At 36.3% G+C, this 15079-nt stretch overlaps 1 protein-coding gene across 1 annotated transcript in view; it reads right to left on the bottom strand.

Annotated features, from left to right (window-relative positions):
• Positions 1 to 15079, bottom strand: part of LOC132140872 (ras GTPase-activating protein 4-like) — a 33046-nt gene that overhangs the window by 16154 nt on the left and 1813 nt on the right. The window contains exons 2-7 of the mRNA XM_059549911.1: positions 11966 to 12022; positions 9793 to 9906; positions 9537 to 9598; positions 3607 to 3739; positions 2263 to 2344; positions 2034 to 2171 (exon numbers count right to left, since the gene is read on the bottom strand). Coding sequence (XP_059405894.1) covers positions 2034 to 2171; positions 2263 to 2344; positions 3607 to 3739; positions 9537 to 9598; positions 9793 to 9906; positions 11966 to 12022 — 586 coding nt within the window. The remainder of the gene's footprint in view (positions 1 to 2033; positions 2172 to 2262; positions 2345 to 3606; positions 3740 to 9536; positions 9599 to 9792; positions 9907 to 11965; positions 12023 to 15079) is intronic.

The raw sequence follows: 15079 nt of genomic DNA, 5'->3' as shown, positions 1-15079 counted from the left end.
AAGTAAAAATAGGTGTTAATATCAGATTTTTTTGGTGGCTGAGCTTTAAAAGTAAATTTGTATAATTTTAAAGTGCCCCTATTATGAAGTTTTATTTTTCTTTATTTTTTATTACCTTTCATGCAGGTGTAACACAGCTGTAAGAGAATGAAAACAGCCTGCAAAGTTTTATACCTGAAAGTGCACGTGTATAAAGTTCCCTTTCAGTCAGTCACTTTTGCCGTCACGTTGGTGACCGACGAATTGGGAATCTTTGTAGAGAGACCAATCCACTTAGAGTGTAAACTAAATGAGACAATGCACATTGGCATGCCATGATTGCATCCAGCTGCTGATCACAGCGCCAGTATAAATAGGCAGCAGAGGCACCGCATACTTAGCGCTTCTGGATGCAGTTGTTACCTGGTGCTGGTTGATGATCACGATCACTGTGTCTGGCCGTTAAACACGCAGAGGTGGCATTTGTGGATGAGTCATGCTCTCAATGCAGGAAAATGGCCATCCCGGAGATGCGGACCAGGCTCCATTTCCTGCAAAGGAGAAGGTGCCCTTGCCTCTGCCTAGATCAAGGGTACCACCTAGCAGCTGCCGGGAGGATGCTACTTCTGGCAATAGCTGGAATAGTCTTACAGTGACGGTGAGGAATTCTCCTCCGAGGAACCAACCTCCGAGGGCTCTTCCTTCATCCGGCACTTCAGAGCCAGTGGTGAAACCTAGGAAACAGGCTGGACCCTCTCGTGGGGTACCACTTGTATCCTTCGATCCTCCCCCTGACGATTGGATGTCGATCGCTGCATCAGAGGCTGAGACTGACCTTTCTGGAGATGATGATGGATCCACAAATGGTGGCTATGCTTGCCCGGGCCGCCAAGAGGGTTGAGCTCGATTGGAAACCTCCACTGCTTCCTGAAACCTCGAGGCTGGATGATTGGTGGAGCTCGCGCTCGGGGTGGCTCGCGCTGGTTCTCAGGGCTGGTACTGCAGCGGCAGTCACGCCGCTGGGGCTGCTTTATATGACACCGCTTCAACACTGGCTCCAGTGGCAACATGGCACACCAGCCTGCCATCAAATCTACCCCCCGTAGTTAGACCTTGCGTTTCTCCGGACAGGAGTGCCCTTAGAACAGGTCTCCAGGTATGACGTGGTTCACACGAATGCCACCACAACCGGCTGGGGGGCCACTTTCAACGGGCTTGCAGTCTCAGGGGTCTGGACGGGCCCCCAACTGCACTGGCACATTAATTACCTAGAGTTGCTGGCAGTTTGTCTTGCCTTGATCCGACTCAAAAGGTGTTTGCAAGGCAAGCACATACTGGTCCGCACAGACAACACTGTGACCATTGCGTACATCAACCGACAAGGTGGTCTACATTCCCGTCGCCTGGCGCAACTCGCCCGCCACCTCCTCCTCTGGAGTCAGAAGCATCTGAGGTTGCTTCATGCCATTCACATTCTGGGCTTGCACAACTGGGCAGCTGACAAGCTGTCATGAGCTGCGCTCCCCGGGGAATGGACACTCCATCCCCAGATGGTCCAGATTTGGAGGCGTTTCAGAGCCACTCAGGTAGACCTGTTTGGGTCTACAGAGACTTCTCACTGACAGTTGTTTTACTCCCTCACTGAAGGAATGCTCGGCACGGACGCACTAGCACACAGCTGGCCACAGGGCCTTTTCAAGTATGCGTTTCCCCCAGTGAGCCTTCTCGCACAGAAACTGTGCAATATCAGGGAGGACAAGGAGCAGACCCCCCTCCTTGGAGATTGCTCTGAGGAAAGATCTACTGACTCAGAGATGGGGCACCCTGTGACACCCGCATCCAGACCTCTGGAAACTCAGTTTCTGGTCCCTGGATGGGATGCAGAGGTTCTAGGTGAGCTACCCCAGGAGGTGGTTGTCACCATCACTTTGGTGAGAGCACCATCTATGAGACACGCTTATGCCTTGAAGTGGAACCTGTTCATCAAGTGGTGTTTTTATTTTTTTTTGGACTATGAACTCTCTAAATGCTCAAGAAAATGTCTGTACAGTCACCTTTCCCAGAAAGTCGTTTCTGCTGACCAGATCCCAGTCCCACACCTCCACACTCAAAAGGCCAGTGTCAGAAAGCGTCTCGTCCAGCTCAAACTCAAAACTTTCATTCCACCGTGGGTAACAGGACTTTTTAACCACCTGGAGGAAGCAGGGTCATGGTAATCAGTAACAGACAGACAGATCTAAGTGTGTGGCAGATGAAATCAGAAATATACAGACACATCCTTACCGCGCTCTCATATGTTTTGCCATTGTATCTCACTCTGACAAAAGGATCAGAAGCCCCATTGCGATCCTTTTTTGCAAGATCTCTAGAAACCAAGCAGAAAGTACATAAAGCTATTAGACGCAAATCCAGATGTACCCTATGAAGATAAAATCTAAAAGATGTTTTTTTGATTTGATTCAAAAGATTTTAAATACATTGCCTAAATGGTATTTACACATCAAATTGCTAACCCAGGCTTTTCCCACACAGTTTAATTCAAACAAGTATACCTTTGGCACTAACATTCTGGGTTTTTGTGGCACTAGCCATGCTAAACGGCTTGCATTCTTTCACTGATGCAGATGAAACACTATATTAAAATAAAATACTAAGGGAACACTTTAGTATATAGGCCAATTTTCACTATTGGCATGTCTATTATTAACATATAGCCCATATGTTAATAATACACATGCCAATAGTGAAAATTGGCCTATATACTAAAGAGTTCCCTTAGTATTTTATTTTAATAAGAGTTTTTTAGTTTATTAGTGCTTATAAAGCACTTATTCTGCTTGACCATATTCTAATCCTACCCAATACCTAAATTTAACAACTACCATTACTAATTAATAAACAGCAAATTAGGTGTTTATTGAGGCAAATGTCATTGTTAATGGTTTGTTAACAATGGGAATTGGACAATAAAATAAAGTGTGATCACCACGAAAAATACTGCCCTAAAAATAAAACATATTTCCTTTTCAACAGCATTAACATTTTGTCAACATAGTATTTGAACTTGTATTTTACGTTGATTTTGTATTGTTAATATATTATTATTTTTAGTTAAGTAAAATAGTGAATAGTGACACTTTATAATAAGGTCTTATTTGTTAACTTTATTTAAAGCATTAGTTATGAACTAATTATGCCAATATATATTTTACAGCATTTATTAACCTTTGTTAATGTTAATTAATTAAATTAACTTATGAACTAATTTTAGCAGACACAACTTTTGATTTAAAAGTGTAAAAATGAATATTAACTAAGATAAATAAATGCTGTAGAAATATTGGTCATTGAAAGTTCATAATTAGTAAGTATAGATTTTGTTGATGTTGTTTGCATTCTAAATATGTATTTCTCAAAATAACTAAAAGAATCGTACTAAAAGAAATGTAAATGTAATCATTAAGGAACTGGAACTGCTTAAAGGAATCATAACCAGAACTGTTATATACTTTACAATTCCTGCCCATCGATTGATAAAATGGATATACCAATCATTAGAGACGCACGAAAACAAACAAATAACAAGTTTCTGTCACAAATCATTTGCCGCTCCTCACAGTTCCTCACCTCGCCTCCAGGACTTGGCAGCACAGTTTTTGTGGAATATCTCCATCTCCCAGCACCGAAATCTGGAGGTGAATCTCCCCTTGCACCTCCTCATCTGGGTCAATCTCTGTAAGGTTCATCCATCCATCAACACCTAAACAAAAAATGACAAGAATCTGAAAAACGAGAGTTCATATCTGCCGTCGATATGAATCATTTAGCAGCCAATCAAGTCAGGGAAAGTTCAAGGACCCTAAAGCGATCTAGTTCACAGTGCCATAATGATACAGGAGCAGTATTATTACGGCTTCTAATGCTCCATAACATTACTGTATACCTGCAAACACACCCATATGACCTGAAAGTCAGTAAACATACGCATGTAGGCCTACAGTTGGGATAAATATAATATATCACGCCCCTCCTCAGTATCTCTGGCTTTAAGAGGCTTAGGGTAATAGAATTAATGGCCTTGCTGTATTTCTAAGCTTATGATAGACCAAGAGTATTTACTGACATGTTGGATGTTCATTAAATGTGCTCTCAAATCTCATTTTTTATTCAGCATATTCAAACTGCTGTGTCACAATCAGTCATGTAACACACGAGGATGTACATTTCAGAGTTTTGGAGAAAGGGAGGGGATGTAGTGAATAATAACTTAAATAAAATGTGTGTATAAATATGTATACAATTCACTATAATGTATAAAACAAGCCATACTGCATATTCTTTTCTTTTCCACAAGTCCACCTAATGTTAGTATATAATAATCATAAAGGTAACTTCTAACTGCTACTAAGGTATAGGCATTTAAATTACTTAATCCAAAGTGACTTAAATTCATGATTCATAATTCATTCATGAATTCTGTGGGAAATGATGACTTTTATGCTTTACTGATTGAGCTACAGATACACATTGCGTCAATGCAATTTTACTTGTTTGATCAATAAAAAAAAAAGTTTAATATTTATGTTCTTTTTTTTTCACTTTAGCCTTGCATGCAAGAAATACTTTCCCCATGATTAAGAAATGTTATATTATTATTTTTGTTTTCCTTGTTTTAGGTAAATAGTAGCCATGTTGTCCTAATTTATTCCTTCACTGAGGATTAATCATGGCCCTGATTTGAACTAAATTAAACTGAAGGAATAAAATGCGGAAACAAATTTAATACATGTGGCCATGATTGAACTAAAACAAGAGAATTAATTAATAAAACATGGCCACGAATTAGTCATGGGAATTAATTCTTCATTTGTGGCCATGCTATTTTTTTTTCACATATCATCTGTGGGGCTCCATACTTTAGAAAGCTTCTGTATTTAGGATATCAAGGGTAGCAGCCATGTTTAATATATTTCACTGAGAGAATGACTTAAGGACCATCAAACCACTTCTTTTGGCTTTCCTGGTGTGGACATGAGGCTTGTTTATTCCTGTGGCCTGATAAGCAGGTTTTCCTCTCAATTAGTATTCCAGTGTATCACTCGTCAAGGTCCATTTTCCTTTATTGCTCTGGTGAGAAGCCCCCCAAAAAATTGGGCCTGCCAAGGAAATCCGTTCCATTTAGCTGAATGGAAATAACATTTCGGCTGCTTTCAGTTTATTCTGTGGAACGGAACGTCAATATAGCATCTGATTATGCATACATTTCAGATATTTGTTTGAAGCTCAGATGTAATTTGTATCTTCAATACACCAGACAATACTGTCAGATTTTAAGAGAGCGAGAGAGAGAGAGAGAGAGAGAGAGAGAGAGAGAGAGAGAGATGACCTTAAGCATTCCAGGAAAATACTATTTGTTGTTACTCGGTATTACTCGAAAGAAATAAATTGAAAAGAAATGGAATGCAAAATCACTATAAAAGCCTAAAATAGCCCATTCTTCACTTCAATCATCCAACCACTAAACAACAAAAACAGGACACTCATACAGACAAATCTGTCCGCAAACAATCTTTTTAAAGTAAAGAACAGAACCAGGAAAAATAAATTAAAGTCAACTAAATTTAACTAAACAGCTATTTTCTGGAAACAATTTTTTCACTCATATAGTATTCATGCATTGACACAGGAAGCATTGGCAGACAGTTAAAGGTCTGCCTCATAAATATGTTCAAAAACAGTGGCCTGCCTACACACACACACACACACATACATACACACACACAGGGCCAACCTTCAAGGTCTCTGCTTCAAACAGATGCTGAGCCACTAGCCAAAGTCCTTTATAATAGCATGCATTCTTCCATCATCTGCACAGACTAAATGTACAGTTTTTAAGACATCACTGGGTTTTTGCTACAATGCTTTGGTTGGCAATACTTAATTAAAACCACATTACAGACTTAATTTGACATTCATATAATTTGCTGTTAGGGGTGTGCAATATTTCAAAAATATTTTTTATTGATAATTATATTTAGACAATATTCTGCTAAATGTTTTTGTGCTGGTACTTCAGTTTATGCCTATCATGGACAGATGATTTACGATGACTCAAAAAGCTTTTCATATTCTTCATATATTGTGCGGTGGTTAATTCACAGCACAGAATTTACTTTTCCATTAAGAGGCAATTATTGCCCTATTTATTGAAATATAAAATGATTTATAACATGCAATGATATTTCAACTATGAAACTAACACCAGTTGTAATAAGTGACTGTTCACCTCATTCATTCAAACAATTCATTCAAAACAGCTGATTCATTCAGAAACGAAATGATTTATTCACTGTGTTGCTCAGAAATATGCAGCGGTTCTGCGGTGTCGAAGGTGTTTTGTTTTTTGCGTGACATTCTCAATAATGTCAGTTTTCACACCCTTAAAACAACAATATCGCACACCCCTTTTAAACGGCTGCTTGAATAAAAAAAAGAAACTGACCATTCTCCTTTAAGATCCACACCAAGAAATGCAAGGGTAAAATGCAAGTAAACGATTTTTTCTAATATCTACTGTATCAGTGCTTGCACATCTCTATTCTAAGGATGTCATAATTAGAGTGTAGATGAAAACCTGCATAATAATCCACCGTTCCCCTTTCAGTTAATTACACACCATCTCACGCTGCTATCGCTATGCTTAGACTATGATTTGACTTATAGCTAACTTGAATGTTCACACCCTGTCAAACCAAAGGAAACTTGAGCGCAGGGCTATTTCTGTTCTCTGTAGAATGTGTCCTTTCACTAAATGCTATTTCAGAGCCCTTGGAGAGAAAGGTTATGTGAGGCCATTTGCTGTTGTAGCTGCAGAGAGATTGAGGGTGAGAAGAGGACCAGCATAAAGAGTCATTTAAAAGTCAATGAAGACTGACTTGAGTTACAGCTACTGTCAGATCTACTTCTTCTAGATGCATCTTAAATATTTATCGGCTCATTTTCATCATATAATGCCTGGTTAGGATATGTACCCTATTTAAATTTTATGTTTTCAATAAAAGTCTCTTATGCTCACATGCTTGTTTGATTAAAAATACATTAAAACAATCGCATTGTAAAACATTATTAAAATATACATATATATATATATATATATATATATATATATATATATATATATATATATATATATATATATATATTTAAATAGAACAATTTTACTGCTCCAGATTTCAGTGTCAAATTATCCTTTAGAAATCCTTCTCATATGCTGATTTGGTGCTCAGTTATTATTAATGATTGTTACTACTGATATCAATGTTGAAAACAGTTTTTGCTGCATAATACTTTTGTGGAAACGGCAAGATTCAATTAATAGAAAATGCAAATGAATATGTTTTGTAACATTATACATGGCTTTACTGACACTTCAGATCACTACAATCCATCCTTGGTGGGAAAAAAAAAGTATTTTTATGGCTTTCAAAAATAAATAAATAAATAAAATTAGTCATTAAAGACAGTTTTCAACACTGATAATGCTAAGAAATGTTTTACAAAATCAGCATAGTTTTGAAGAGTCATGTGACACACTGGAGTAATGATGCTGAACATTCAGCTTTGCCATCACAGGAATACAGATTATATATATATATATATATATATATATATATATATATATATATATATACACAAACACACACACACACAAATACATATGTAAGATACAAATTCTAGGGAACCAGATAAAAAACTGTTGTGAGCCAAATTCGAACCAGCATTACCCACATGAGAAGCAAAGCTCAATATGTTGAGAAGTGCACTACCTCTGACAAAGCTGCTGCAGTCCTGAAATGAGGCTAGGGTTGCTGGGCAACATTTAACGGGCTCTCGATCGTGTTTAGACTATTGTTAACACTAACAAGCTGAGCTGCATATCCAAACAATCGTTATTATACCCTATCTCTCTGAGACACCAACACAGTGAACTAAACAATGTTAATGACTGCTGTCATTTTGCTTTTCTATTTCATCACGGATGGCCTTGGTTGTCTGACTATTCATCAACACGTCACAGGGGGCACAAAGAGTGATGCTCTCTTCTATTTTGTGCCATGATAATGGATAACCCTGCCGTGTCCTTGCCCCTCAGGCACAACACACGAGTTGCAAGCCCAGACAACCTCAATGACTCACCAGCACCAATCTCAAAACACCACCTCACAGGAACCTCACTAAAACGTGTGGTCATAGTACACAAAGGAGTCCTACTCCAGTTGATTTCAAATCAGTTCATGCAGTTATACTATTTTTCTCATCAGTATTGTTGTCCTGTTTTCAGAGTAAATAAATTACATCTGCTTGCAAATTGAAGAGAATATGTCTGTGACTCATTTCATTCCCTAGTTCTCTATGTTGTGAATCAGTATATTGCGAACATGAATTTGGGACACTGATGACTCGATTACCTGTGACACATGTATGAAGTCACACATTAAAACGCAGCTGGTGTTATTAACAACATCCCTGTGCATCATGGATGCTTGCTGTAGCTGGAGTACATTGGTGTACAAAAGTACATTGCTATGAAATCCTTCCATCTTCAGTGTCACATAATTCTTCATAAATCATTCTAATGTGCTGATTTGCTGCTCAAGAAACATTCTTACTGTATGTTTATTAATGTTGAAAAACATATATATATATATATATATATATATATATATAATGCATTTGTGTCATGATTCTTTGATGAATAGAAGGATTTTAAAAAAAAAGCATTTGTTTGAAATAAAAGTCTTTGATTAATGCATCCTTGCTCAATAAAAATGAATCAATGCTCAATGAATTTCTGGAAAAATTTAAAACATACTGAATGGTAGTGTAACATGCATAATGACGTTCACATATTAAAACATTAAACCGAACCATGCAGATCATAAATAAATGAACTATTCAATGAATTCCTTCAAATTCCTACATTGTCACTCCTGTGTCATACTTCTAAGTTTGAAGGACGGTTCTCCTTTAATGCACATTGGGAATGAAAGATAATTACAAAAATCAAAAAAAAAATAAAGCTTTATTTATATACATTTGTACAACATCTGCATTGTTGGTAAGTGAATAGAAGACAACTGATAACCACTGATTGTGACTGTGCTTTCTGGGATTTTTTAGGAAGCCAATGTTGTTTGATGGTTGTTTTAATGTAAATCTCTGGCATTTTTCAGCTCTTCCATGTCAACCATGTGAAAATGTCTTGAATACTCAAAGTTGGAGGTTAATCTAATCTCTAAACTTAGTATTATGATTAGATGTAGCAATATTAACTAAATATGACTTGAGGAAGTTTGTGGTTTATCACAGTCACATGACAGTCAAATGTCTTTTAGTTTAAAGTCCGCTTTTACGTCCATTATTTGTCACAACTTTCTTGCAACACTTGTCTTGCTGTCTCAATCTTGTTGACACTGAGAAATGCCTTGTTGGCTCTGGATATTGATTTCCCATTTCACCACAGCGAGTGAATAAAGGGTGTAAATACTCTCTCTTACCTTGAGGTTTAGCAGTGAGAAGCTCCTTGCTGATTGACACCTTCCCAATGACATCATCTCGGCTGTGAACAGAATGAGGTTTTTCAGACAGCAGGTATCCGTAAAGCAAACATAAGTACTAAGTATGATTTGAATCACAGTTATAGTGCTGTTAAATTTTACAACGTATCAGCAGTTAAAACGGTATTTTTACAGACAAATATCACACTTCACCTTCAACCAAGTAAGTAGTACATAGGTTAGTGTAGGGTCAGACCTGAGAGAGTCCTCATCCAGGACATAAAAAGACACCGTACGAAAGTAGGGAGGAAGATGGACGGTGTATTCTTCACCCCAAAATGGAGACAATGTCTTCCATATTGTTGCTGTCCTAAAAGATGAATGAAACAAACAAATAGATGAAAAAACAAACAAACAAGAATTATTACTCTGTACACAATGTAGGGAAAGTTAAAAATCTGCCTGGTGTGTCTATAAATTAAAAATGTCATCCTCTGAAATGTTGGACAGCTGAATGTTGAATGTTTTTTTAACTCTTTCCCCGCCATTGACGAGTTATCTCGCCATTTAGAAGACAACACTTCCTCAGCATTGACGAGTTTTTACAGCATTTCGTGTTTTCAATGTAATACACTCGGGGGAGCTACTATACATCTTCTGATCAAGTACAAAACCTCTTGAACAGAAACACACGTGAACAGGACGGAGAAATGAGCTCTTCTCTTATGTAAACAGATGCGTATTAAAAATTAATGCGATCATCAGCAATAGACAGCATATAAATTAAAATGCATAATGTTAAAGAGTAAAATGTTGATCCAGGAAGTGGTATATGTATGTCTGTGGAAGCTTTGAAGGTATTGATTGAAGCTATTTACTGGATTTATGGTTTTATAATCGTACTGAATATTATCCAGAAATAGTTTTTGACAAAAATGTGATTTTCTCAGCTTTTTGCTCAAAATTATGCATTTTTATGAAACCTACCTATATTCAATTTTTGATTAAAAAGAATGCTTTAAGCTAGAATAAGACAGATTTTTTTGTTTAAAAGTAGGGTCTCTGATCTTTTTTGTTGTAGTTGTTGTTGTATTGTCATATTTCATATTTGAGTAAAACTCATCAAAATCGCCGGCGGTGGCTGACAACTTTTATTCAAAAATGCTGGCAGGGAAAGAGTTAAACAACAACAAAAAAAAGAACGAACTTAATCTAAACTGTAAAAAAAAAACTTTTCAACTAAAATAACATAAAATATATTAGGAAAAAACTTTAACTTAAAAAAAAACCTCAAATGTAAGTAAGAAATGCTGAATTTGCAACTAAATTAAATAGTAAAAAATACTAAACTTACAAAAAAAAAAAATTAAAAAAAAAAAGCTAAATAGAAATATTTGTAAAAAAAATAATAAAAACAAAAAAAAGCAATCGCTGAATGAATTTGAAGTCTGGCAAAGACCCCTGTTTGATATATGTCTAGTCTAAATGAATAAACAATGTCTGTAGAATCGGTATAAACATGATGATTTCTATTTAAACAATAACAAAACCAGACAGTGGTTTTATTTTAACCACAGTGATAGGCAGACAGGTGGTTCAGATAGAAATGTCAATATCTGATCAAAAAAGATTAGCATTTTGTTAATCTCTTAAGGCAAACATGTTTCGTAAACGCAGCATATCAGATTTTCACTCTTGCGGCAACAGACTTATTTACCATGGTAATGATCCTGTGGAAACAAACATCAGACTACAATCCATACTTAACATTTATTCACCTTCAGATTTGGTATTCCAGGGAAAGAATATATATTATTGACCCCAAAAATCACAGTGGCTCAGAAAACACTCCCACTCTGTATCATTCACTGTTGATATCAATCGAGTGATTGATAAACCTTTCAGTTCAGCTGGAAAATAAGTTCTTTTTATATGCACTAGGAATAAAGTGAGTCACAGAATTCTCACTGCTCTCATTGTGCTAGTGGTTCCTTCCTAGCAGGGTTTTCATGCATGTAAGATGGATTTTCATTTCTTCTACCTTCTACCTGCTACTCTTAATTCTGTGTGGAGCACCACCAATCAATATGCCCACACTGTACTTATGGTCACAGCATATATATTTTGCATTTTGAACCTCCACCTCAGACTCCTTAAATCCTAGGTTTGTTTAGTGTGGCCTTTATATAGCTGCCAAATGTGGAGGTACACAAGCTCTGGAACAACCACACAGCAATCTATGGAACAGCAGAGATTTCAATTATGTGGCACAAATGAAATTAGTTCTGCTTCACAGAAAATTTCATTTCTAACCTGTTCAATTTGTGATAATTGACTTATTATAGGCTGTATAGCAACGTGGACCAATATTAGCTCCCCAAAGACTGGGACTCAAACTGAAATGTCAGGGGGAAAAAAATCATACCTACCGAATTATTGCCTCGTTATCAATTTTCACGATGCAGTATGGATCACTGCTTCCAGTTCTGCAAGTGAAATGAACAATAATGTTATTGCATACTGGCAATAGGTATTAATCTCATGATCACACATGGTTGGTTTATGCAAATAGGAAATAATTACATGCTAATTATGATGCAGTTGCTCTCTCAGATCAACAAAGCATATTTAAATATAGAAAGACTTTATATTTTTATGGTTTACAAGGTTCAATGGAAAATATTTTTGTCTCCTTATACACTTCAAAAGTAATGTTTAATTATAAACACACACACAAAATAAATTAATTAATTAATTAATAATAAAAAAATTCCATAGAAGAACCTTTTCAAGTCCCACAAAGAATCTTCCTTTTTGGAGCTTTAAGAAAATAATGAAATTACTTATTAATCTTTTATTTCACAGAATCGTTATCTATCCAACCATGATATTAATGAGATTCCAGAGGAAAGTCATTTATGGGGGTCAAAGACTTTCCTAGATATATTTAAAAATCTAGTTTAAAAACACATAGAAATGTAGTCTTTGTATTCATGTTGGTTATTATAGTTTTTTTAAATATCATGAATTAGTCATTAATAAATCATTAAGCTTTTGGAGAGCTGCTGCACATGACTTTTTACAAACTGAGCTAACATTGACCTTGTCAAATTATGTCATATGTTAGGAGAATTACTGATATAGACACATAATTAGGAGGATCTTCAAGGGTCCTCTCTATTATAATAATGTCCTATTTTTATGGGTTTCCCTTTTTTTGCACACTCTTCCCTTTACTTTGTTGCTCACACAACATGACACAACATGAAAAAATAAAATAACATTTCACCACAACTACTTCAAGGACCAATTTCACAGACCTTGTGTTTCAAGGATCATCTGCATCACATTTGTTTATAACACTACTCTTAGTATTATATTACCTTTGCATCAAATTACAAAAAAATAATAATAATAATAATGCTGTGAGGAAGTTTTCAATTCAGCAGCTATAGGGACAGTAAATTCGATAAGGTCCTCTTCTGACTACCATTGTCAGTCTCGCTCTATTTGTCTTTACTATTTGAGTAAATAGGAATGCAAAAATATATTTGATGTAGTCTCCCATTCACAGCTGTAAAACTGTACCCAACTATGACGACTTAACCTTCTGAGAGACCCTGAAATGTGAGGGTGTATTTAATTAAACTTTATGCCAAAATATTTGCAGATCTTTTTTTTTTTTACTTCATCCTGCACAAAGCAAATTCCACTGGAATGAATAACATAGATTCCTAGGAACTATACACTCCTCAGCTTTAAATTTCAGATATAAAATCATGACATGCTATTTTTTGTCACCTTTTTGCAACTATACAGTGGGCATTCCAAGTTTTTTTTTATTTTTTATGACTCCTATTTTCATTTCGACATCCCGCTGTCTGATAGGTGAGCATTTTATCATTGCATGCCGTCTCAGAGCATGTGTTGAGATGTCTGTTGTCACTGCGAGGATATTGAAATTCCTCTGTGGAGGTAATGACTGCCCTTGGCAACTTTGGTGAGCTGTATGAGTATTTGCGTGCATGCGTGTGTGTGTGTGCTGAGGGAGAGGAGAATGAGTGCATCGTGCGGTGATTCATCTTCGCCTGTTGTTATCAGTGTAATGGGGAAACCTGTGGCTGTCAGAATCAGGTGCTACATCAAACAGCACTGTAGCTTGGCAGTTGAACCACATACTATCATCCTCAAGACACCTGCAGGAGCAGGATAGAGATGATGACAAAAGAAGGAAGAGGAGAGAATCCTCTCTCATTCTCTCTGCTTCTCTTATCTTCTGCAGCCATGATGTTCTGTCTGGGGACTTTGACACATTTTATATGTTAAACACATACTTGAAATTTAAAGTCAGCATGAAATGAAAATACACTCTATTTTGTAAAAGCATCTTTGACCATGTAATCTTTATTAAAAAATAGAATCAAAACTTGACAGTGAAAATGGCAGACATATGTCAAACTCATTTAGTGCACTCAATCCCAGCCCTTCTCAATCCACCAAATTCATTTTTCATGGGATGAAACAAGTCCCCCTATATTTTTTCTTCTTTTTTCTAAAATCTGTTAAACTCGGATGCACATCGCAATACATAAGAAAATATCTGCCGCTATGTTCATTTCAACATGACCTTAAGTAACAGGTTGTTAATTCTTGACTTTATGCTAAAAATGCCACCTGACTCAAATATAACCTATGTAATAAGACATTTTGTTAACACTTTACTTGAAGCATTTATATAAGGCTTTATTAAAGTAATTTCCTATTAACAGTTGCAACCATATACATTATAACACTGATCTATTCATCGTGAGACCTTGAGATAATATAATAAATAAAAACAAAGAACCAATTTCAGATGCAACAAGGATTCTTCAAATATTATAATGCATGCGATTATTGCATAAGTTGCTGGAAAACATATCGCAATGGCTTTTACGATGACACATTATTTTAAGGTCCAATTCTTGCTATCAACATTCTATATGGTCGTTTTTTGTTGGAGGACAGACTCGAACAAGCCATTAACTACTGAATATTTGTACAGAGTTTTAAAATGTTATTAGCCAACCAAACGCAAAGCTTCCAAGAAGAAAAAATGGTCGCAGAAAGCGAAATAGTATTAACCCGCAGTTGCAGTCACCTGGATGAGCATGTGTTATATTAGTTTTTACCGGTTGTTATCAGGAAATAACATACCTCGGAATGTGGTGACTGTCCAATCAGAATCGAGTATTCCACAGAGCCGCGTAATATAATATAATAATATAATATAATAATTATAATAAATCAATTATTATTGTTATTTTATATTCAAGTTGATATATCATTACAAAAATTACAAACAAAAAATGATGATGACTGACAACAATATCTAGTTGGCCTATCTGATTGCATTCTCTACTTTGATCTTGTAAATGTCCCAATCAAGGAACATTTATCTCAGAAAACAAGTGCTCATATTTCCTGTGCCTGGGTGCTGTTTGCTCACCGCCTGCTTGATTATAATGAGCTCACCTAAACAGTTCGGAATATACAAGCTAAGC

This window comes from Carassius carassius, chromosome 5 (assembly GCF_963082965.1).
Source record: "Carassius carassius chromosome 5, fCarCar2.1, whole genome shotgun sequence".
In the NCBI taxonomy this organism is placed as follows: Eukaryota; Metazoa; Chordata; class Actinopteri; order Cypriniformes; family Cyprinidae; genus Carassius; species Carassius carassius.
Note: the sequence above shows the minus strand (reverse complement) of the source record. Positions and strands in the feature narration are given on the sequence as shown.